Source organism: Falco peregrinus, chromosome 3 (assembly GCF_023634155.1).
Source record: "Falco peregrinus isolate bFalPer1 chromosome 3, bFalPer1.pri, whole genome shotgun sequence".
In the NCBI taxonomy this organism is placed as follows: Eukaryota; Metazoa; Chordata; class Aves; order Falconiformes; family Falconidae; genus Falco; species Falco peregrinus.
The window spans coordinates 57,950,914-57,976,298 of NC_073723.1; the positions used below are offsets into that span (position 1 = coordinate 57,950,914).

At 41.1% G+C, this 25,385-nt stretch overlaps 1 protein-coding gene across 1 annotated transcript in view; it reads right to left on the minus strand.

Annotated features, from left to right (window-relative positions):
- Positions 1-1,431: 1,431 nt before the first annotated feature.
- COLEC12 (collectin subfamily member 12) overlaps positions 1,432-25,385 on the minus strand; it is a 102,125-nt gene continuing 78,171 nt past the window's right edge. Inside the window, exons 3-10 of the mRNA XM_055799703.1 lie at positions 22,314-22,436; positions 15,378-15,476; positions 11,539-12,585; positions 9,485-9,973; positions 8,914-9,050; positions 8,044-8,153; positions 6,185-6,330; positions 1,432-5,008 (exon numbers count right to left, since the gene is read on the minus strand). Coding sequence (XP_055655678.1) covers positions 4,989-5,008; positions 6,185-6,330; positions 8,044-8,153; positions 8,914-9,050; positions 9,485-9,973; positions 11,539-12,585; positions 15,378-15,476; positions 22,314-22,436 — 2,171 coding nt within the window. The 3' untranslated portion in view covers positions 1,432-4,988. The remainder of the gene's footprint in view (positions 5,009-6,184; positions 6,331-8,043; positions 8,154-8,913; positions 9,051-9,484; positions 9,974-11,538; positions 12,586-15,377; positions 15,477-22,313; positions 22,437-25,385) is intronic.

The following is a 25,385-nucleotide window of genomic DNA, read 5'->3' on the forward strand; positions in this document are numbered from 1 at the left end:
TTTTCTCCAGTCACAAGATGGGGCTTACAATACTGACATGCCTCTGGGAAGCCCTTTGGGTAAGAAAATCCTCACAGCACGCATGGTCTTCTCTAAAAAGAGCATTATTTACATAGTGATTTGCTTTTATTGTACTGGTATGATAAAAAAAAAAAAATTACGCAAATTTTGGAGCATTACACTGAGTTTATTTTGAAAAAGAAATCAAAGAATGTTTTTTTCATCTCTGAGCCAGATGGAAAGAAAAAACAAACGTATTCCATCGTAAGAAAGAAAACACATGAGAACTTTCAAAAATGTTTTAGCCAAGTGTTTTGATTTTTTTTCCTTTTCACTAAACAGCATGGAAAAAATGATGTGGAAACAGTGAATGAACAAATTGATTTTGGTTTTAGGAAGGCCCGGTTTCTGGGGAACAAGGGTTTTGTCCATAAGGCAGTGTGCTTTCCTACCTATAGATACACAAACTACCTCTGAGTGAGTGTGGGTAAGCACCGGGAGCCTCCTTCTCCCACTCCTGCCCAGGCCCTGGGAGAAGCAGGGTGTCCCAGTGTTGGGGAGTGCCAGGCATGGGCGGCTGTCCCACTGCCTTCCTGCACCCCTGTGAGCTCTGACGCCCGCATGCAGCAGCGCAGAGCCTGCTCCAGGGGCAGGGTGTTCACAGAGGAGCAAACACCTCCAGGGCACACAGAGACATCCGCAGAAGTGTGAGGGAAAAATCAAAGCAAGTCTGGACGCTGGGGCTGGAGACATTTTGTTCCCTTTGGATGCTACATCTGTGTGAACCTCTGTGCTTTTAACCAAGGAAGCTACACTGGGGAAAAGTGGTTTTGTTTTCTCACACGTGAATCGACTTGGCTGCCTTTCCCCTACGCATCGCATCGCTGAGTGGTTTCCTCTGACAGCCAGTGATCAGAGTTCTAGTTCCTGCTACTTGGTAAAAACAGGAGCTATTGCCAGGAACAGAAAATTAAAAGAGGAGGTCAGCCATATGAGAGAATCAGCAAGATCAGATTAGCCATATAAACAGCCGATTTAAGCTAGATACAATAATGGCTAATCTAGGGACTGATCCTGCTCTGCTCAAAGCATCCTTCACTTGGGGGCCCATCTGAGGTGCTTTGCGTGCTAGGACAGTGAATTGCAAGAGGGAGTCCTTGCTTCTTAAGACCTTAAAGGTCTTGTTCAGCTCACACCTTTAAAACCAAGTTTCTAGCACCTAGGTGTTGCAAGAACAATGCACTAAAACTGCAATTAAGGGATAAAATGGTTACAGTCACGCTTAGAACTAGGATGATGTAAGTGAGAAGGAAGGCTTTAATGAAAATAATTTTCAACGGTTTGATTTTTAATACCTACAAGTGCTTCTGGCTCCACATCTCTCTTGGTTACACTAACATGCACAAAGTAAACAACATTCACTTCCATGTCTCCACGTAGTGCTTCCTTTATTGGAACATTTGCAGGTATTATTTATAGACATCAAAAGGGATGAGAGTTTGAGATTTATAAGCTCTAATCAGCTGAAGGTGTTTCCAAATAAATTAATGAAACAAGTCAGAAATGCCATTAAGAAATCCAGCACTGGATGTAAATCACAATGCCTTTGCACCCTCTCTGCCTTCCCCTCCCCTTCTTGCCACAGTCCCAGTGCTTGCCAGGGTATAAGAATTTGCATTTAGTTTGATGGGAAGCAAGAAAAAGGACAATGGAAATGTGCACGCAGTATGCCAAGTTACAGTATTTGTGCATAAGAAGGAAAGCCAAAACTCGAGCTGGGACAAAATAATTTCCTATCGCTTAAAGCTTTCCATACAACCTGCATTATCGCTCAAACTATACAGAAAGCAGATTTAAAGGGGATGTTTTCCAGACCCTGTGTGGCAACTCTGACTTTCATGACAGTTTCTTGGCCCTTCCTGGTGTCCTGCTTGCACCCCTGCCAATCTCTCCTTTCTGTGACACGCTCCTGAGCTCTGTAACACTCCTCTGGTCCTTCCAGCGATGTCTGTCTTTGTTGCCATTTGAAACCTCCGTTTCCCTCCTGCGGGAATACTGGGTCACAAGGAAGGTCTATCTCAGCCCAGCCAGGCCAGATTTTAAGGATGACTGGACACGCCAGGAACACAACTGCAGCATCCTTCTCCAGCTAGCTTTGCCTAATGCGACATGCTTTGCTTCAAATGTGAACAGAGTTTGAGCCCAGGCACATTTTGTTTCTCTGTTAAAGGTGGACAATTAGAGTATTATTATAGATAATTACAATCTAGTACAGAAATTCTCTTTGAAATGAGTATTTAATCCATAAACATGGTGCGTCCGTAAACTGTGCTAGTTCAGTAGTTATTTCCATGCTAAGGCCATCCGACTGCTTGTAGTTTAGCATAGCTGCTGTGCTAGTTTTCAACGAACTAAGCAGCTACCCCTGCTAAACAGCCATTTCTGTAACCTTGTGCAGGTGTAAGCACAGCTATAGCTCTTGATCACCACTGTGCAGAAAATCTCTTTAGAGCGACTGGAGGACACTAGATGACTTTGGATCATCTCATCTTGATACGTACCACCACTGCTACTGCTGAAGTAAGAGGAGGATGAAATTGGGGTAAGGAAGCAGTACAGCTAAGGGCTTACACAGAGGTTTCTCATTAACTTCTTTTGTCAACAGAAGTCTATCACATCAGTAAAAAGCAGGAAGAACATCATTTAACGTGGCAGATGCTCAGAATGGGCTTATTTCACCTAAATAAGCAAACATTCAAAACAGTGTTTCTAATTCAGTGTGGCTCTGTGAAGCTCCACTCACCAGGATTTGTGAGGGTCTCTGGGTGTACAAAGTAACAGTTTTGCACCCCGTTATCCAGAAATAGCAGTTTAACATTATCTCCACGGGCACTGTGCAAATATATATGTAAACACTACAGCATGTATCTACACACAACTTCTAGGTACAGCATGACAGCGTGTATGGCAGAATCATATTGTATTCAAAACCTGATGAAAAAGCCAAAAGAAAAGTGTCAGGAAATCCAGACTGAAGAAAAGCCCTGCCTTCAACATGTAGTTTCTGCAGCTGCAATACACAAACCTTTCAATTTTAATCAAACATGCAATTTTCATGTTTTTCCTGTCTCATATCTAATATGCTCCACAGGAAAGATTCCCAAATGCATCATTTTGCACATTTTCAGTAAGAAAATTAGTTTAAATCAAAAAGCCATCCCCCCTGAATGAACACTGGAGGGAATGTAGGATATAGGAAAGCAGCAGTCTTTTATTAGTTGGTATTAGAAGCAATACTTGAACATCTGAAGTACAAAATCTTGTCTCTTTCCAACAGAGCTGGAGTATTTCAGCAAACTTATCTGCATCGGCCAAGGTAAACGGCAGGTCAGAAGGCAATGGAAAAACAACTCTCCTTCCCAAGAAGGCAAAACAACTTCCTTTGTGGTATAGCATGTGGCCATGCAGAGCACAAAACCTGGGAACTGAAACAAGGGTTTCTGCTAATGAACTTTAACTGGTTGCTAATTTTTTAAATTCCTGATAAGCAGCACTGCTGCCTAGACAACGGCTCATGGGACCATGGAGGAAACTGGCTGGATGATGATATCATCTCATTAGCCACACTGCCTTCTGTTTTGCAGCACATTTTATTTTCTAGTATGTTTGGGAGAGAAGTACTGGTCCAAGAAAACAGAGATGCCAATTTACAAAGCACTTTGGAGAATGCAAATTGATTAGACATTTCCAAGTATGGCCTATTTTTTCTCACCAAATTTTGAAATGTCTTAAAAAGAAACATTTTAGTGTGTGCAGCTCCTTTGTTTCAGTTTTCATAAAATATTTCATCTGGGCTTGACTTGCAATATGGCTAGCACCTACTGGGGTAGAATTCCCTGTGAGAAGGAAGAATGGAAACATTTCAAAGTCATTCTTAAAAGCTGGTGATTTACTTCTGTGGCGTTTTCTCATGAGCAGAAGGCAGGCACGAAGGCAGGCAGGATGGCAGGCAGACAGGAAAGAAGGCAGGCAGGTGGAAAAAGCAGGCAGGCAGCAAAGAAGGAAGGAAGGAAGGAAGGAAGGAAGGAAGGAAGGAAGGAAGGGAAAGTTTTTATTAACATGGTCTTTGCATAGTACCTTGATGGAACACTGGCTGTGATCAGAGCTCTGAGTATCTAGTCCTTAGTCAATTGTTATACATGCAGACCAGACTGCATATAATAAGGCAAACACTATCTAAAATCTGCTTAAAAAGTTATTTACCAGAAAAACCATCTGGGAAAGTACAAACATTTCTAACTGGGAAAATATTTCTCTATAGCTGAGCTAGGCCTGACAGCAAACCTTAATGAATTATTAGTACCTTTATTGTTTTCTTTGGCCCCTGTGCACTATATTTGTAAAAAAAGTCAGTAAAAAAGAGAACAATTGTAAAAAGCAAATATTTTGTACAAAAATACAAAGTTTTAAAAGCTCTTAAAAGTATATTCCATATTATTGATAAGAGTTGGACTATATATATATATTTATATAAATCTATATATTCGTGTATCTGTATAATTTTCCTACATTTGGGATTTTAACAGATGAAACATACTGTTTACACAGTTACTTTATATGTTTTTCTATATGGGTGACCAACAGTCTTACTCAGATTGACAGAATGTCTTTTCTCAGAAGACACAAGTTGCTTATGTATGTGGTTACGGTTGGAAAGAAAATTTTGTAACAGATTTAGTCCAACGGTATTTCCTGATGCTGTGAGTTGAAAGGCCTTGAATAATTGCATGATGCTGGAGAGGAGTTGCTGCTGAATTACTTTATGCATTTAAACCAGTTTTCAGCGCTTGCTTCTGTTGGTTGTTTTTTTGTTGTTGTTGTTTGTTTGTTTTTTTCAATTTTGGTAGGCAATGTTGCTCTCTCCCAGGATTTTCTTCTTCTTTAAGTAAATTTCCATAATATGTAGGTATCTGTAAAGTCACAGCCTATTACACTCCAAATATTTGCCCTACAGTATAAAAGAAAAGAAAAACAAAGAGCCTGTGAAGATTAAATGCATTTCCAAAAAGAAAACATACAGAGATCAAGGTATGGAAAAAAATTAAGTGGACTCATATTCTGATCCTGGAGGATAAATATTTGTAAACCATGCAGTTTTCCTAAAATAAAAAATGTATGCAGGAAAACAAGGGCAAATTACTTTGTTACTTACACACGGTCCTTTACTCTGGACATCCAGACAGAGTTCTACACACAGAAAGCTTGTTCAGCACTTTGTTTTGTTTTGGTTTAGGGGGCATTTCTGTGGATGGGATTTACTTTTGCTCTAGCTGATATTTTCATCTGCCTTCACTGAAATTCAGCTTACAGGTTTGCCACTGGAGCAGCCAGGCACTCTTGGCAAAGCAACGTTTAAACAGGTTGTATGGAGGAGGTAATGTTTTAGGCAGAACCCCACCATGAACACAACCACCTAGCTCTGTGATGGTGGGCCTGGGCTCTAAGCAGCTATGTGAACCACCTGCCCTCTGCCATTGCAGAAATTCCTGTATAACCAGAAAGATATGCCCCAAGGCAATCATCTGGGTGACTGCTGGGCCACATTGGCAGTTTATGAGTCCTTCACTCCAACTGCAACAGATGAGTTGCTTACGGCCTGTGAACCTGGCCTCTCAGCCCTATGGGACATCTGGCAGCAGTGGGAATTTTAAGACCTCCTTAGCAGTCACCAAGTTCCTCCTGTTGCACAAACTCTCAAAAGAGAGTTGTCTTGGTTTTTGAAGGCTGGTCCCTGAGCCATCCCGAGGCCAGCTTTTTCCCCTTGTGTGGCCACTGAGTCTATAAAAATAGCTTCCAGTGTGGCCAGGGCATGGAGCACATACCAAATCATGCCTGAAATTTTAGGCATGTTTAAAGTCTACAGGAGGTGGTCAAGATGCAGAGCATGCCACGACTACAGCCAGCTAAGAGGCTGCTCTTTCTGAGTGCAGTAAACCTGCATCTGTATCGTGCAGAGTATTAGAAAAGCGCATATTGGGCTGGGTCTGGGTAGAAGGGCTCTGCATGATTCCCCCTCTTCCTCAAAAAGGCACTGCCATATCACCTAGCCTGGATGTCCTCCCCTCTAGCTGTGGATTATTTATTATGGGTAGGGTGAAATAATCAAACCAAACACATTGCTTACCTTTGTCCATGTCTTTTTCACAAATGAAATTGTTAACATCTTCACAGTAGAAGTCATTCCAGAGCCCAGCATAGATCAGCCCAGCGCAATCTTCCCCTGGCCCATGCCCATGACTCCAGTTATCAGGTTGCCCGGTTTTCCAGTTTCTTTCAACCAAAAAGCAAGAGATATGATTGCACAACACAGCACACGTGACAGCTTTTCACCACAAGAAATTAACAAAAACATCATGAGATCTGTTCTGAACGGGAAATACACATTGAAACAAACAATACATGACTTGCTGAAAATGGAAAACAGATGTATTACAGAGAAGGGAATCTATTCGGCCTTGGGCTGCCAAAACTCAGAGACCTAAAATTAGACCAATGAACTTTTAGTTTCTGAATGTACATGCGCGTACAGTGGGAGTGCTCCATGCTCCACGTGCGTTGCCCGAAACCTGCAAAGCCTGTACACTGCATTCCTGCCGGCAGATGGGACTGAGAAGAGCCCACAGGCTCACAAGTGCTGCCAAGGTAGCAGCACCCTGCCGCTGCCCACCGCAAAGGTGCTCAGCCCTCCGACTGCACTGAGGCAGGCCTCTTGGGAGGAACTGCAAAGATTTGTGTGATTTATGGACCCATGCTTGGATGGGAAGTGAATTTTTGGACTTAGAAGGAAAGTATGAAGAGTATATATATATAAAACGATCTTTTGAGATCGTTAGCTTTGATGCTGAAACTTAACACAGCATGTAAAAAGCTTGCAGCAAGTGCTTCCTCATCCTGTTTTTGTTTAACAAGTAAGAAATGCTTCCAACCTCAGGATTTCAAAGCTCCATTTTGCTGAAGACACAGGTTATTGAAGGGAGCTTGTGATTGCTGGCTGATACAGTCTATGCTCAGCTAAAAAACTCGCCTGCCTGACAGAGAACATCTGACAAGGCACCTGGAGGACACACAGCTTTCCAGAAGTAATGAAATACTTAGAAAACCAGTAACTGACAGCTCTGAGGTTACAACAGGGCACCTAAAACCAGTGTAGTGGAAACCTATTGAAAGGAGTGACTGAAGTGAGAATCAGTCACAGTGCTGCCGTAAAGAGAAAGAAAGATGAAAATAGGGAGGGACAAAACAGGAAAAATATTACAGCTCATTTGAAATGCCATGGACTTTTTCCATGTTTCTCATCAAAATGAACGCCAATGAGATCATAGATAACCATTTCGTAACATCTGACTGACTGATGCCTGTTTTTCTGGAGTACAGCATGCTCAGCTCTATAAACTCTTTAGTCCACTCCTCAGTATTAAAAAATTGGGTGGTTGCAATCTGTTCCATTTAGGACAAATTAGGTGTAGCCCCAGGATTCCTGGAAAGCTGCCAATTCAGTTCTCAACTGGCCAAAGTGTAGACACCCTCATTTCATGCATTTTCCTTATGTTTAATGTTTTCCACTCAGATTTGGGCTTTATCTAATGGCTGGTCATTTTTTATCAGAACGAGCACTCTATTTATAGCCAGTTGTAATGCAAATAAGGAAAGTTCAAACCAAGACAGCAAAACTGTCTGTGCTTTCCATCTCAACTTTGTAATAAAAGTCAGGAGCAAATGTTTTGGCAAGAAACACTGTGCTGTGCAGTTATGCGATTCTTTCATTCAGCATTCAGTTTTCTTCCTGGCAAGGAAAGAAAGCCTTGTGCATAGAGAAGGAGAAGAGAAAAAACCAGTTCAACAGCACCCTCAGTAACAAATGATTTCATTGGCACCTACAACCTCCTGGATCCATTGGATAATTTCTAGGTGCTGCTTTTAGAAGTGTCAGCAAGAGTGTCAGCATCTGCAGAAAATAAACATAATTGTTTTTTATTTACGTACGTGTAAACTGGTAAGGATCCATCCAGCCATCTCCATTCATTTTCCTTCTCTGAATCCGTTAGTCCAATCCAGAAGCTGCCTTTCCCCAAAATCTGTCTTTTTATCCATTGCTGTGGAGGAAAGATCTTAGTCCATAACAAACACAACCATCTTTGGAGCCAATAAGCTACTCTGGTTTCATGAGCATCTTTGTTATCAGAATAGGAAGGGCCAGAGAAATTTTTCTAAGCTGACAACATGTTTCAGGAGTTGGCCTTGTGACCTTTCATCCACACTAGAATCCATCACAGTGTTTGCATGTGAGGTAGGTAGAGCGAGCTAGGCATGAAAATTAGGGTGACATAAAGTCACAACCAATGTCTTATAGATACAAACTGAAAAGACCCCAGAGTAAGCAGCTGTATCTTGACATCCCCACTGCTACTGTAGCCACCGAATAATTGCATTGAGCAGTAGTAAAAGTATAGATTAAAAATATTTTTGGGTCGCAGTAGTCTTAGGCTGCATGTATGAAATCGGACAAATTAAAATTAAATTAAATTCACCACTGCAAAAAACACATTTTAGACAGTATTCAAGGCATAATGGACTCTTTAAAGGTTTTAAACTCTTGTAATTCTCACCAGCCTTTCTGGCTGCTCTGTGCCCACCACCTCCAGGGACAGCACCAGCTCTGCTCACACTGCCCTTCTGCACATGGAGAAGTTGCTGTGCAGGCAGAGGGTGACAACATGCTAACTGGAATCAAACACTATGTCTACTTCACTAGACAAAACCATGATGCTCTCAGCTTCCCACTTGCTTTGTGGCTTCTACATGTCACATAACTTTAAACACTCTCCTTGAAAAACAGAAAGACAAGGTAATTACCTGCTCCTCTTTGTTGTTTATGATGACCAAGCGTGATGCCTTCTCTTCACAGAATAACTTTGCCTCTTCAAAAATTTCTCTTTCAATTGAAAAGTAGTAGCACTTTTCTGTATAGTTCTTCCAATGAGGAGAACAACCTGTGATGTGAATTTTTTGTGTTAAGCCAGTTACTGATAACTCAACAGGCCAGTGATACCTTTCTGCGTAGGGCCAATAATAAGCGGATGATCCCATACATGCTTCCACCTAAAGTATTTACATACAGTTCAGGAATTTACTTATTAGGATCCTGACTCTGTGATATCAAGGCTAAACTGGGTAGTCAAGGGGATTACTTATTATACTAATGGTGCCTTTTCTTTAGCTGTAAACATTAACTTAAATCAGCTTCAGGCATCAGGAGGAAGACCAACAGGTATGGCTTCACTTAACAGGGCTCTTTGTGATAAATCACAGAGATTTAGTCTAAGGTAGCAGAGGTTTATCTGAACCAGTAACTAAGTGGTGAGCACCCTCCACTACATACATTTGTATCTCGGTAAATGATGCATGCGGTGTGTTGATAGCTTACCATTAGCCTCCGGCACCGACGTAGGTTCACTTTGTAGTGCCATCGGCATCCCCGGCCCTGGAGGCCCTGGTGGGCCAGGTGGGCCCTTTGGGCCAGGCAGCCCAGGGACTCCGGGTAGCCCAGGTAGTCCTCGAGGTCCTGGTACCCCTGGCTCTCCCACAGTTCCTTGCAGGCCTTGAAATCCTGGTGGGCCTTGTAGCCCAGGTGGACCATCTTTGCCTTGTGGACCTGGTGGCCCTGGGTCTCCACTTGGTCCAGGCAGACCCGTCTTGCCAGGAGAACCTCTCTGACCTTTGGAGCCAGGCGATCCTCTTGAACCTTTCCCTCCTTTTTCTCCTGGTGGCCCAGCTGGCCCAGGTGGGCCCTTCTCACCTGCAGGTCCTGGTGGTCCGGGCTCCCCTTTCTCTCCTTTTTGTCCTTTTAGGCCAGCAGGGCCAAGAGGGCCTTGAGGGCCTCTGTCACCTTTAGGTCCCCTTGGACCAGGAGGGCCTGAAACAAGGCAAGCATGCAAAGTGGGAATACGGACAGAACACAAAACAAAATGCCCACGTGGGGTCCTGTTTAATATATCTCAGACCAGCAACACTGGATATTCAGCACTGTGAAAACCGGGCTAACAGCTACTTTGAGCAGTGTGTGTAAAAGTACGTTTTCCTCTCAGGTGTTATACACCATTGCTCTTTCCTCAGTCTTCATGAAATACAGGATACAGAAGAAAATAATCCAATGCACCTTGTCCTGTGAACTGGACAGTGATACCGTGTCCCAGGTGACAAGCCAAGGCGCCAGTCCCTGCAAGACACACTCCATACTGTTGATGCACCGATCCTGCATGTTGATGCTCCCATTCCCTTACGCTGCTATGCTCCCTTTTCCTTCTAGCCACATCCCTCTGCTCTTAGACTACTGGACTCTCTCCTGCAATGACCCTGTTTGCTGCTCTGTCAATAATGGATTGTCAAAAAAGAGACAAAATGATGGCTAGCGAGCAATAGGCTGACTGTGAAAAAGAACAGAAGTACTAGTTGCTAACTGGCTGGCCATAACAAGAAAGAGAACAATACCCATGATAGGAAATGGCAATATTTTGACAGCAATAAACAACAAAATAATTCTGGTTTTTGATCACAGATGAGCAAATGCTTTGCCAATACCACGCACCCCCACCCCTTCTACCAATCTACATCATTTAAACTCCTCCAGAGATAAATACCTAAACTGGTGTCATTTAGGCCTGGTTGAAATGAGAAAGGTCAATGTAACTGACATGTAATCTTGCCTCTAATTCAGCCTTAGTTTATTTGGAGCAATGGATTTATATTTGTGATTAGAGTTTTAGACCTAACTGGTTCACATCAGGTTGGAAATATGAGTGTTCTCATTTGGGATAATACTTGGCTGGGACAAACTTCCTAAACTTGATGCTGTTTGTTTCTGGAGAAAATATAGTATCCCAGGATTAAAAATTAAGCAAAGTGGGATGTTTTCTGGCAGACTAACAACTGGCTTAAAGTGAAATAGCAACTTGTTTTTCAGTAAGGGTGGACCTTTCTGGGAATAGTCCAACATATATTTTTTAGCCATTTCCTCTTTAGCAGGGATTGGTTTCTTGAGGTTCCACACCTTCACCAGCTTATTTTAGAAACTAAATCAAAAGCAGATCTAGTCAGTCAGTCAGAATAAAATTTTGCTAAGTCAGAACCTTCTTTCATAATATCCCAATTCTAGCTATGTAAAGAAGGCATAGGATAATTAGTAAGGAAAATTCCAGCTACGTTTACATTTCCAAAGTTTAGGATTAGATAGCGGGAAACCCCAGGACTCTGTACCAGCATGCACTAACCTCCATAGAACTAAAGAAGTAACGCAAGCAGGAATTTGGCATTTAATATATGTATTAAATTACATATATTAATTAAATATATTACATTAATTCTATTCTATGATATCATATTATATTATATATTAATCATATTATATTATATCATATTATATATATATGTATATATTTTTAAAAATAGACTATTATAGGCATCATTATGGAAGCTGCATACCTTGTAGGATAGTGAAGTTCTTGATGAGCTGGCCATGTTTGGAATCTACCAGCTTCATTTCTTCCATGATTACCGACAAATTAGCAACTTCAACGTCTAACCTTGACCTCATCAAATCCTGTTGCATCTTGAGAGATGCAGAGTCTAAGCGAACATTGGCTAGTGTGCTGTTCATAAAAATAAGCTCATCCGAATGTTTACTTAAGGTGTCTGTACAAGTTGTCCTGACCTCATTGAGATTGCTAGTCAGTGTCCGTAGATGATGAGCAGTGTAGCTGATGTTGCTAATGATATTGACTATATCAGTTTCGAAGACCTGGAACCTCTCTTCTAGCTGGTTGAATTTGGCAGAAGTTCTGTTTTCATATTCTTTATGCTGTTCCTGGAGATCCTTCAGATTTTGTTCGTTGGCTTGGGCAATTGTGGTGATGTTTTCCACTTGTCCACTGAAGGAGCTGAGCTGATTGTTCATGTCTTCAAGTGTATCATTGTTAGCTTTTGCCAATGCTGAGTTGTTGGCGGCCAAAGTCTGTAAATTTTGTACTTTCTCCTTAAGCCAGTCAGTGTCCTTCCGGGCTTGAAGGACAACCTGCTGCAGATTTTGAAAGTCATTCTTGATTCTTAGAATAGCCAAGCTTGTATCTTCCATTGACTTCTGCAGGACACTGATAAGATTTCTTTGCTGTATTTGTGTCAGGTTTAAGTTGTTCAGGTTCATGATGACCACATTATGAGAATGCACTTGGTTTTGCAAGTTTGTTTGGATATTAGTTGTGTCTTGTTGAAGATTGTTGATATAGCCAGTATATGCTTGAAGAGTCTTATTGACACTGATGATCATGAAAGAGTTACTATCTAAGGCACTTCTCATTTGGCTCTGTCTATCATCTAATACATTTTCAGACTCTTGCAGCTTCTCCAGTGTATCTTTGTTTCTGGTAGTTTTCTCTGCAATGTCATGAAGCTGCTGACGAAGAGCTAGAATGTCAGATCTGAAGCTGGAGAGTTCAGTGTTAGTATTCATGGCTTTTTGTCCAGCTTGGTCATCTGTTGTACAGAAAAAAATTGAAAGTATTTAGGATAAGTTTTTTAAAACACAGTATAAAAAAGCACAGCGTATTTTAAGTACAGTCAGACTGTCAAAATGTTTTATCAATATACTTCTATACTATCTGTTCCAGAAAAAAGAAACTACTAAGCAAATTCTGCTACTAGACTGAGAAAAAAAATCAAAGAGAAATCAATTATAACCTTGTGTCCTGCTGAGAACAACAAAATGGTGATTCTGTTGTCATATACAGAAAAAACTATCATTAGAAATGGATGAATATACACAGTCAAGTAGTGCTATATTCTGAATAAAAACTGGATGGTAAACAGAATCCAAAATATTAAAGAGGTATCAGTAAATTTAAGTTTTGAAGTTACAACTGGATTTTGCTGAAAGCTCAGAAGTAAATTTTAGCTGTTCATACTTTCTTGCTGCTTTCCTAGTAGGTGGGATATCTTCATTATGATTTAGTACATATAGCTCCAGTTTTTTAAAGTTTAGTTTTGAAAAAGTTCTAATACCTATTTTCAATCAATCTGGGTTAGAGACATAAGCTTTGCCAGCAGGCTACTCCAGATATGACAGGATATGATATATTTCTGGTTTTCTCTCCGCTATATTACAATTGCTTTTAATTACATTTATTTTGCTGTTATTGTTTCCTCATGTTCTGAGTTTGAGAAAGGCAAAACCTTTAATCTTTGAGGAGCTGTTGCAGCACAAACTAGTAGGCTGCAACAAGGCTTTTACCATCTTCAGATTCTACTGTCTGTGCTGCACCTCCTTCCTCCAGCAGCCAGACCACACCACTCCTCCTCCATCCAACCCCCCCTCCCACGCTCCTCAAGGCTATTTAACCACTTAGCAGAACGAGCTACAGCTGCACATCATCCATGTCAATCAACCCACTGCCGCTGAGGCAAGGCCACAGCTGCATACCATCAAGTGCCAATCAACCCACTGCCTTCATTCTTCTAACAATGAGCATCTCTGCTCTTGCATATACTGCCCCACAGAATACTTCTGGAAGCTTGTCTGTGTATGATTAAGCTTTTGAGGCTGCACAGTCATCAGCCAGGACATAGAAACCAAGGAAATAAGCAGTCAACACTCGCTTTCAGGGAAGATTCCCCTTCTTGATCTCAGTCACTTCCCTCTCCTACACATAGCCCATATATTTTTGTCCTCATCTAAGTGTAGCTAAATTTATGAATTATGCAGTCTGAAGTCCATCATTTCCGATGACTCCAAGAGAGAGCAGGATGCTTTTCATAAACTACAGTGAATACAGCTATGTATGGAGGTTTCTTCTGGTGTGTCTGAATGAGTCATGATGGCGAACATCAAATGGTGGCTTGTGAGACTTCAGTCTGAAAGTGTTTATGGACTCTTTCAGGGATGGACATCTTCCCAAGCACAGTTCCTCTCACCGCCACTTACCTCACTCCAGTATCTTCTCAGTTCTGACTCGTATGTTTACCTCTTGGTTATAGCTCAAACTCTATTGTGTTCTTACCCAGCTCTGACAACTGCCAGTCCACATACAGCTAATCTCTGAAAGCCTGTCTTTCATTCCTCACAGATTGTTTTCTTTCTGGTCCTACAGCAGTTCTCTTACCTTTACGCTTCCCACACATTGCCTCATAACTTTCTTAACCTCCTCCATGGCAAGTCCACTTAAATGGGAACTGATGGTCCTGAGCATCTCACTGGCCATCCGTCCAGCAGCATGTAAAAATGTGTGGGTGTGAATGAATCAAAGGTGCTCCAATTTGTGAAAATTTAATCAGCATAATATAATAACCCAAATACAACCCAAAAGGTTGCATGCACTTTAAGGTGTAACATTTACTTCTGTACATGTACCAGTAAAAGTACATGCTACTGAATTACCCTGTCTTTGAACTAAATGCAGTGCGCAATTACTTCAGAATCCAGCTATTTTTTGAGGGGAAAAAGTTGTAAAAAATTATGATCAAGCTGCAAGCAATTTTTCCTAGAATTACACATCTCAATATATGTTTTATGAAGCCAAACCACTTATTTCAAGAAGCACATGCATGTATGTGTATATTAATATATATAAAAATACAAATTCTATAAAATATGTCTATGCATACATAAATTGGAAATAAAGGCTGTTTCCTTTGCAGACAAGGAAGAAAGGTAAAAATGTACACATAGTGAGTAGAATCCTTATCTATGATTTTTGTCCATCTTCCTGCAAATTGAAACCTGTGATAGCACTTGGGAGACCCGAACTCGTAACAACCTTGTGTCCTGTATTCCCTCAGATGATTAGGAAACATTTTATGGAAGGAATCAACTTGCCTCAGACATGAGTTTTGAACATCTGATTGTTTGTGAGCCCCTTCAGATGGCCTTCAGTTTTGAATCTTAATTGCTAAAACAGCATCAAGATGACTGGGTGACAAGATACCATTTTATGTAGAACCTCTTGTGCTGTGCAACAGCTTCTGCTATGTTTTACATCTCTACCTCAGAGAAGACTATTCGTGAAGACAACCTTTAAGTGTCTGTTTTAGTATAAATGATTTCAGAGTGACTTCAGTGGGAACCGTAAATATTGAAGTATGCTTAAAATGCTGACCTGAGTAGAGATGATCTTAACTATTTTTAAGAGCTTTCCCAAGTACTTGAAAAACTGGAATAGAAATGCTGTACCTTGTCACAGCCACAGATTTTTCAGACAAATTTCCTGCTACTATCTGCCAGTAGAACACTCCAAAGCCATAATACAAAGGGGCTTTGCTTGTGTGTAGATTACCTAGTTTCTTCAGATCACTCTCCACCTCTGTAAGCTTTTCTGTATATCTTCTGTGGGATGTTTCCAGACCACCTGTCACGTTGTCCATTTTTTCTACAACTAGGGGAAAGAGAACAGTATGTTATGGTAAGAAGAAAAGTGAAATTATGAAAAAAGTCTAGTAAACAAGAAAGCAAACAAAACCAGCACCATTGCCATCAAAAAAAGAAACCACCTTAAAATTGCTTCATTTGCCACTGCACTCTGCTGTTGCTCTGTGGAATGTTGGAAGGATGAGCTCTTATCTGCTGGTGGGACCCAGCATTCTTCCGGTTCTTCAGTCTGCCAACAGTCGACAAACATTTCTTTGCTCATGAGGAATCTCTCACCTGAATAAGGAAACCCCTCTCTGTGGGTTTTCCTCATGAACCAAGTCCTTTTAACAGTATTTCCATGCTCCAAGCACAGTGCTGTGTGGCAAAGGCAGACTGATTGCTAAATGCTCAGAGGCATGAGAGAAGACTTCCCCTTATTTTGCTATGAGTCACTTATCCTTAAAAAGAACACTTCTTTTTCATGTGCCTTTTGATCATTAGCAATTGCCACCTGGACAGCAAACTTTGGGCTGAGATAGCAGTTTGAAGATATAATTACTAGATGTTTTGAGGATCGACTTTTAAACAGCTTGATAATGGTTCAGATCACTCAAAACAGTCCTGAAACCATTCTGCCTCATTAACATTGAAAGAATGGTCATTTAGCAAGGTCAGATTTATGGCTGATGTGGTCTGTATGTTGTGATGTCTGGGTAGTTTTCTTGTCACTGAGACGATCTGATTGTTTGATGCAATACGGAGACAGAAAAAGCAGAGCAATAAATAAAGTACCTGAGGTGGTTTCCAGTGTCAAAAAATGAAATGTTTGCAAAGTTAGAGGCAGCCTCCAAGTTCCATACCAAACCTTGTCTAATAGGCTTTTGCATTCAAGCCACAGCCAGGGGCAGAAAGTTCTTTTCATCACGAGATTGTTTAGCCCTTTTGCTACACTGGGAACAGAATGGATCTGAACAAACTGTAAGAGAGGCTACACAACTTATTGTGCCAGATTCTGCTTTCAAACAGAAGAAACAAGGTGCTTCCCCTGTCTTGAGACTGCTACTCTTTCTGTCTGTGAGATAATCTGCAGCTAGGAAATAGCCTCATAGAAGTTGTTGCTATGTAAAGATTTGGGTTTTTACTAGAAGCGGAAATTCAGGGGATCTTTTGCTGCTCATGAGCAACTACAGGAATCCCAGACCTTTGAAGTGTAGTCCACCAAGTGCTCCTTTTTTATTAACTTTTGCCCTTGTTTTTCTGACTCTGGGTGCCACAGCTGCACAGCAGGCCTCTATTGCTTCCTAAAAACCAACAGGAGAAAAAGCAGACCAAGATTATCTCTGGTGCAGCTGCACTGAGGTGAATGGAGCTACAACAGGGAAAAAGTCTCAAGGTTTTCAGAGAGACCAGACACCCTTTGGTGAATTACCTGTCTGCTCCTTTCTATACTGCTAACAAGCCAGCAAAACAGGGACTTTACTGTGTGTGCACAGATGGAGTCAGAGTATGGCTTTCTGTATTTCAGATGATGGCAAACTGCTTGCTCAACAGCAGATCCAGGCTACAATAATAGCTTTGCTTTTTCAGGGTAACCATTGCCCAATACCTTCTGCTTTAGAAAGCATTTCTCCCCCCAGTATAGTACTAATTTTTCACTGGTTCTTCTGCTCATTAACATTACTTGTCAGAATGCTGTATGCCATTTTTCCTAAATGAATCCAGAGTTGACTCTGTTTGTCCTGCCCAACTGTCTTCCAGGCTGGAGCCCAGACCAGCAAAGGTCCTTTTTTTGTAACATTTGCAGTCTGTTACTGCAAGTAACAAAAGTTACAAAAGTAACAAAAGTTACTTTTGACACTCCACTGATGAATGTATACACCTACACATCACATGCAGTGAGTGTGGGGGCCATACCTGGCTTTTCCTTCTGGCTAGCTCTAGGTAGCTCCTTGTTCAGTCTGTGGTCTGATTTGTTTCTGGATGGTCACTGTGAAGGACTTGGCTCACTCTGGGCACTTAGAGAGGACCTTGTGAAAGCATCTGGATTTAAAAAGCAGGCCCACTTCAAGTGTTAGTGCTGGACATTTGCCTTGACTGGCAATGTCACATCACCTATGGGTCTTGTTAATTCAGATTTAGTGTAATATTCACCTGTTTTCTCCAGTCATACAAATACACTTGGAGTTGGCAAATTAATATATATTATCAATAATGAAAGGAAAATGTAGTTTCTTCCTTTTGCTGCTCAAATGAATGCCAGTTTGTACTTCAGATCTGAATTTTGTAAAACTGAGATTTTATACTGTCCTATAACAACAAGAGTATTTTCATGGTTGAATGAAATCTAACACTGGAAACTTGGGCTCAAATATTCCCCTGAAAAGCCCAAAGCAAATGAAAACAGTAGAAATCCTATCAATACGTAGTAGCCTGTACTGGCAGTTAGATGAGATTGCGTGGAATTAAAGATACACAGTGTATGATATTTTCATTGCCAAAAGTAAAAAAAAAAAAACAAAAAAACACCACCCCACAATAAAAAGACCAAAGCTGGACAGTAGCTATGGACATTCTTTATGTGGAACACCCCAAAAACTTATTGAAGCAGGACTTTAATCAGAAGCCTTAATGGTATTATTGACAATTGGCCATGATATGTGGGGAAGACTGTGCCTGGACTGTGTCTGAAAGATCACTAATGAGCACTGTTAAAAGGTCTTTCAGTCCCCAGCAGCTTGTCTCCTACAGAGAGTAACAGTTTTTCATTTCAGTGCGTAACTGGAAGCCAAACACTTAGCTGGAAGATGCTGTTTTAGAGAAGCTGGAAAGAGAAGTCTGCTTTCAAATATAGAAGGTATATACTTTTGGCTATTTGACACTAAACTGGCAACGACTTACCCAGATTAACTGATGTGAAGTGCAGAATTAGCTATATCAGGCAAGCTATCTCCTTTATTTTAATTGTTTCCCCTCAGAGGGCAAGTCAGTCCTGTTGTGTGTGAAGTGTAGAGGAGAGAGAACCAGAGTCAAGTTCAAACCACCCAGATCCAGCAGCAGAAACAGTAAAGGTCTTTGCAAACGTGAATACAGGGTTAGCTTAAGGATTCCCAGCGATGCAGGTTAAATTGAACTTTGTCATCTCATAGACAAATCAACACATACATTTGCTTTATACAAGGGCAGGATCTCAGCCTCCACAGTCAAACAAACTGTGGGCCTGGGGGACTTGATGTCCTGCCCAAACTCCTTCCACAAGCTATCTGTAGCTTATTTACTTTCTTGCTACTGCCCCGCAAGTGGAAAGGATGAACTCTAGGAAGAATAAGTAGAGAGCTGTGGCCAAAGTAGTTTTTGCTGCTCTTGAGGTCAAAATGGGTTATATAGATGGATGTCCTGTTACTGTGAACGCCTTTCCTTCCCTGGCAGTAGCTCCCACCACCATCTCTAGATGGAGCCTTCAGCGGTAGGTGAGCATGTGGAGCACTCTCAGCAGTCAACCTCTGGGGAGTGTCTCAGGCTTGAACAGCCGCTTCCAATCTTCTCCAGTAAAAGGCAAAGGCAAAACAGGCAGATTAGCTGTAATATCCCTTATGAAGGCCACTCTGCTGCTCTCAAAAATGCAAAGTCTGTCTTTGCCTTAAGCTTGCTTCTGGGATAGCTTCACCTTAATTCTCAGCTTGGTCAGATCTCTCTATATTGTCATCTCACTTTCTGACAAGGTCACTGTGGAAAATGTGGTAATGACAGTCCAAAAGAGGTCAAATTTTCAAGCAGTTGCTGACTGGAACAGTGAGGACTGTCTGCGTCTCAGCCACTATTTCAGAAGCAGGGACAAAATGTGCCATCTCACCAGGAGATGTTGGCCCTAGGCAATGGCAGGCAAACTCTGTCTGGGAGACAGATAAAAGAAGTAGATGAATGTCATGGTGGGCATTAGTGAAGAAACTTATAAACAAGGACTGACCAGATAATGAGAACTACCAGAAATTCAAGCTGAGAACATGCTTCCCTCACTGGAGTGAGTCACAGGAAAAGCATTCACCTTCAATAGGATAATTCAACACTGCTTGGTATCAGAAAAACTACAGCTTTGCATATTGCATTTAGTTTAAGAAAGTATGTGTAAAAAATTACAGATTGCTTTATAAATGTCTTTAACAATAATTTCATGTTTTCTCAAAGCAAACTAATAGTAAACCTGGCTTGCTATTCCTTCGTGACCTTGATGTTTAATTCATGTTTTGGTTTCAGGTTTCTTCAACATACTATGCAATTTTTACCACCAGTTTGGAGGTTTGTTCTATGTTGACTTTGCCTCCCATTGAGTTATTTTTTTGCCTGCCATATTTAATCCACTGATTAGTAGTTTTAATATTTTAAATCACAAAGGATATCAAAATACCATGTAAGAAATGAAAGTTTTAAAAGTAGTTTTGGGCTTTATAAACCTAAGTGTGGGAGGCAAATCTAATGGAAACTTAGCTAAGAGACTGAAAGAATCCCCAATGCCAGCAGAATGCCTTCTTTTAGTGTCATGTTGCAATCAAAAATACAAGCCAAACTCTGATGTAGAGAGAAGAGTTCAAGGGGTCTATAAAATGTTGAGTTTTGTTCCTCCTTTAAGGTCCAGCTCCTTCCCAATGATAAAAAATACTGCAATAATTCCTTTGAATATGGACCGTCAGCTGGGGTCTTGTCTTACTCATGTTTCCCTTACAAATTAGAGCTTAGGCACCGTGGAGACAAAGCTTTTAAGCTGCAGGTACAAAGAGCAAAACTAATACCTGACATACGACTATTTGCTGCTTGGTGTTACAAAACGGATACCCTGGACTATACAGAACTTTACTCTAGTGTATGCCTCTTCCCCTTGGCATTCAAGTGGAGGAGTCACCAAGTCAGTGGGTGGTGGAGCCGTGGTCACCAAGATGTCTTAAGGTCTGTCAGCAAGATGTGCATTATCTACCTTCCCATAATCTTCTTCCCATTTTTTTTGTGGGGGAGGAAATTCTTTTGTCCTTGCCCTGGATAGATGTGGCTTCATATTGCTATGACAGAAAGACTAGATCCTGGTCAGGCACTGAAGACTACTCAGTACAAGAAGGAGATTTAGAAATGAGTGTAGCAAAAACGGGGCCTCAAGAGCAAAGCTTGGGGAAAAGACGGTGCTAGAGGCTCCCATGGAGAAAGAAGCTTGCAAACTGTGGATTGAAATGAGGAAGAGAAACCCTCTCTCCCAAAGAGATCTCTTGGACAGTTTCCTTATTACTATTGTTTCCTACACACACATAAACAAATACTTGCCAAAGCAAGACATAGAACAATGGTCCCCCCAACCTGATACACTGTTTCTGATGCCAAGTGGGGTCTGAGTCTTCTGGTGAGCCCCAGAAGTGACAGCCTTGTATAAAACTCTCTTGAGGAAAATTCCGCTAAATCCCAGGCATTTAGTGGCCAGGTTACAGCCTGGAAGGATCCCATCTTCATCTGCTGTAAGCAGATCTCTGCAGATTTATATCTGCAAAGGGCCTAAGTTTGTCCTCCCCTAGTCCACATAACCAAACGATCTTATCTTTATAGATCAACAAAAAGTTTTTGAATCCTGGAAAGTGTTTTTTTCACCAAAATCTGCCTTGCAAAGACCAGTTACACATCCTTCAGGAGAATGTCCGACCAATTACATATGTATTGCATTTCTTTACATTTGATTTTAATTTGCCACATTCCACCTGCTTTATCATGGAAAAGGAATACCTATATGTCTCTATCTGTCCTTCATATTCTTTCAATTCCCTGGCTAAATCTTCCATGTAAACCAAGCAGTTTTAATTTTCTTCCCACTCAAAACTGTAAGAAAACATCTTAAATAAGTATTTATCCCTTTCTATTTCTACAATTTCCTTTTCTTTCGCTGGCAAAGGACCAGAGGTGATGTCAGCTCTGCTACGAGTGCAGCTGTTGGCGCCACAGGATGCACTGCATGCTAATCACATGAGTATTTACCCAGCTTCTTGGAGAGGTTTTGATGCTACTCTCAAAGCCATACTTGAGCAGCTAGTTTAAAGCTAGCTTGGTTTTCTCCACAACATGCTGCGATGTCCTGTTATAATATTCACAATGATGTTATTCACTTTCTTTTTCTTACCAGAAACTCACGTCTTATTTAACTTACTATAGCTGTGACTGCACAACAAGCAGGCATTTACCTTAAAACATTCATAAGAATGCCTAAGTGACCACAGTTAATTGGTGCTGAGGATGTATGGGGATTTTAGGCTGTGCTTTCCAATGTGCCCATGACTTGCACAAAAGAAATTTTCTCCATTACTGGGTTGCCCAACTACCAGAATCTTTGAAATTACTGTCAAAAGTGTCTAAGCAACTTTGTTCATCAAAATAATTCTAGATAATACGTTGGCACCCCCTGGTTCAATCTTTTTTCCAGGTAGTCCAAAGTAATATTGATCCTGCACTTTGTTCCTGCGATAAGTATTATATTAGTAAGACTATTGCTGGCTTCCTGGCTCTCCCATTAAGAAGGACATTCTGGAAAGGTGTGCAAGGTATAGCACATGTTACAGAGCTTTGAGTCTTCCAGTTAGTACTCCTTCATGGTAGAAGAATGATCAGTTTGTTCTAACTTCTTTCTTTTCTTTCAAATGTCTAATCTAGTTTCAAAACTTAATTGTTAGAAAGTGAAAACCAATGGTTGCAGTTTGTTGTTATGTGCGTACAAAAAGCCAGCATTGCCAAGGTATTGATATTGAAAGTGAAATGTGATAAATTGCCTATCTATCTAGTATGAGGAAATGCGCTTGGATGCCTGGCTGAAAGTGAAATGTTGGGCTTGACACATACATACCTTTGTATCCCAGAATGGCTACTGTGATTGTTAACAGGGCACATAAAATATATAATAAGATGATGGAAAACTTCAGTGCCCAGTTATTTTTACATTTGGTACATTGAGTCCCCTCCTGAATACCTGCAAAAGAAGATTTACAGATTTGTAAAACAATGGCAAAGAACACATTGCTGATTTTATCTCCCCATTTCCTCTCCTCCATTTTCTAAAGAACAAATTATTTATGTAAGCAGATGATATATGGGTGCCTATCTGCCAATTCTACCAGGAGAGCCTCCACAGCCGTTAAAGCATCAGCTTAGTGATACAATCACTTTGGGATTTTAGTGTGTGGAAGAGAAGCAGGTTCTGCTTCACTGGAAAACCTGCGGCTTTCCTGAGAGACAGGACTATTTTCTGATTATGCTAACAAGACTATGGTGAGCTTTGGAAGTCAAATGTTTATTAGCACCTCCTCTGTCAGGCATCACACCGCAGCAGCTCCTTCTTAGCAGCCAGTCTCCCTATAGGGGCAACAGAAGACAGCAAATGCTCTGGCAGGAGGAAATTACAGAAATAAAATAGCATTGTGAAAACCTGGTAGGAGTACTGGTCCTGCTTTGTAACCATTACCACAAATGATTACCATGTGAACACTTGCTTTCCATAATGAGAGAGACCTTTTTTCTTATTTGAGTCGGGGAGGGGTTGGAGAATACTATTTCCACAGAAAAGAAGGGGTGCTATACTGGTAAAGCTAGCGGTACATCTATACCAACAGAAAAATGCTGGTGAATTTTCCCTTGTGAACAAGTTTAAGAAGAAAGGTCCGCAAGTTGATGAGAGAAAACAGGCCTTTACTATTTTATATTTGAGCTTTCTGCAGAATGGTTTGGTATCTTTGAGTCTATTGGGGAAGCCAATATTCCTCTTCTCCCTACGTGCTCCTCAGGAACAGCTTGAAAGTGTTGGAAGCATTGATTAAATTACCAAGAAATTAATCAGAAACAGAAGCGTGTAAAAAAATGAAAACTGGACCACCGCACTGGGATGAATGGGAGGGATTTATCCCTCCTTCTGATATACGTTAAGCAGGCCAGGATTAATGTAGCTTTCTGTGTATGTCAGAAAACACATTTCTTTGATAATTTACACTATTTGTATACTATTAGGGGAGTCCCACAGGAAACCTTTAAGCTCTAATAAATTCTAGGTACCAGATTACTTAACTAATCAAAACTTGTTCCGTAGCTTTTTACGAGTAGCTTGTATTTCCCCTGAGGCCTAACCCACAGCTGATTTTACTTTTCCCAACTCACGACCTTCTTCAGAGTAGTTTTTTATTTTCCATTTTTTCAGAGAAAAACACGGGCCACTTGTCCTGGGTTCACAGAGGATGGATGATGGACATACCAAGTTAAGTCGACTGTACTTCTCTCACAAATAACAGTATTTTCCAGTGACTTCCCTAAGCTCATGGTACTTGAAGCAGGGATTACCATATTGGAACAACTCAGGAAGAGGATTTATACAAAGTTTATTTGACAAGGCATTTTCCTCAATTCCCTCTGCACATACAGTAGCTGTGGCTAAGGCAGAAACGCATCTCTCACAGGTCAGCCCACTTTCCACCTTACGTCTTACATGTTTTTTCTAAACTTTTCAGCTATGACATCACCTTCTGTTGTCATGTGGTGAAAGAGATGTCATAGATTTGGGTTCTTTGGCATTTAAGCATAAGATTAGTTGGGAACATATGGTTATTTTTTCAGGAACATTAGGGGAAAATGAGACAAAGACTTGTAAGCATAAACCCAGGAACAGAAACTCCAAAGGGGAAAGGCTTCTCTCCTGCCTGAGTAGGTGGGAAGGAAGGGAGCTGGCACAGACAGGCAGTTGCATAGCCCACTTACTGATGGCCTGGATTTGGAAGGCTGAAAACTCCTGCACCACTAAAGAAAAGATGCAAGTGTCCAGAATTCCATAGCCAAGTTTGCTTATGGGTCCTGATGTGTGGGCTGTTTTTCTTTGTTTGGTTGACAGTCTCAAGGAGTTCGCTAGTGGGGAAGCTCTGTTTGCTGAGCAAGCCAGAAAGGGAGAGTGCAGTTTTCTAAAGGTTTGCAGTAGGTATTCAGAGACTGAAATTATTTCACAGCGGGAACTCATGGTATCTGGAGCACCATTTTGCTGCTCTTAGCTGGTATACTAATGGGTACATTGAGCCCCTGTGCGCTGAATGCAAGGTTCCTCCTCTGAAGGATTTTAAATTCAGATTCCAATCCTGTAAGTCTCTGAACATCCCACATATCAAAAAGCATGAGACGCTTGGGGCAAAAAGCACATCACATTCACCTTCTAAATACACAGTTAACAGAAAGCTTGATCCTCCCTATATTGATGTTAATGGAAGCAGGACCAGATCCGTAACTGGGAAGACTGATAGACTGCAGAGGTACAAAGCACAGAGAAAGGCAGAAATAAAACCAAAACCTTTGACAGCAACTGCACAGAGAAAAGTTTCATTTGATTACAGTCTCATATTAAGATTACTTATTTTATTACATGATCTGCTTTCCATCACTGTACTCCAGCTTCCTGTGTAGCATAATGAGCTGAAACTGTGCTGATGTCACTGGATATATTGCAGTCTGGCATCTAGCAACACCTATGTTCCAGTGCTTCGTAAGGATCTTGTTTCACTTCTCTCAGTCCTTGCTATCGCTGGTTCAATAAAACAGTGCTTTGGCTTTTTGGAACTTTTACTTTTCAAACTGACATCAGAATAGCACCCCAACAAAAGCCAGACCTTTCCATCCTTTAACAGCCCACCACTATTGGTATCAATAACATAAACACAGTGTACTAAAGAGACCATACAGGCTAGAGTGACTCCATTAACTAAGCTAGGCTGGAACTGTGTATTGCATTGCCTGCTGGTGCTTTCTGTCTGTCAGCTTAAAATTGCACCTGGCTGCCACCGAACCCCTGCTACCCTCATATAACATGTCCCGGGTCCAGGGATGGAGTAAAAAGCCAGGGAGCTCTAACAGAGACAGACTCAGTAAAGTCTTTCAGAGCTACTAAATTTAC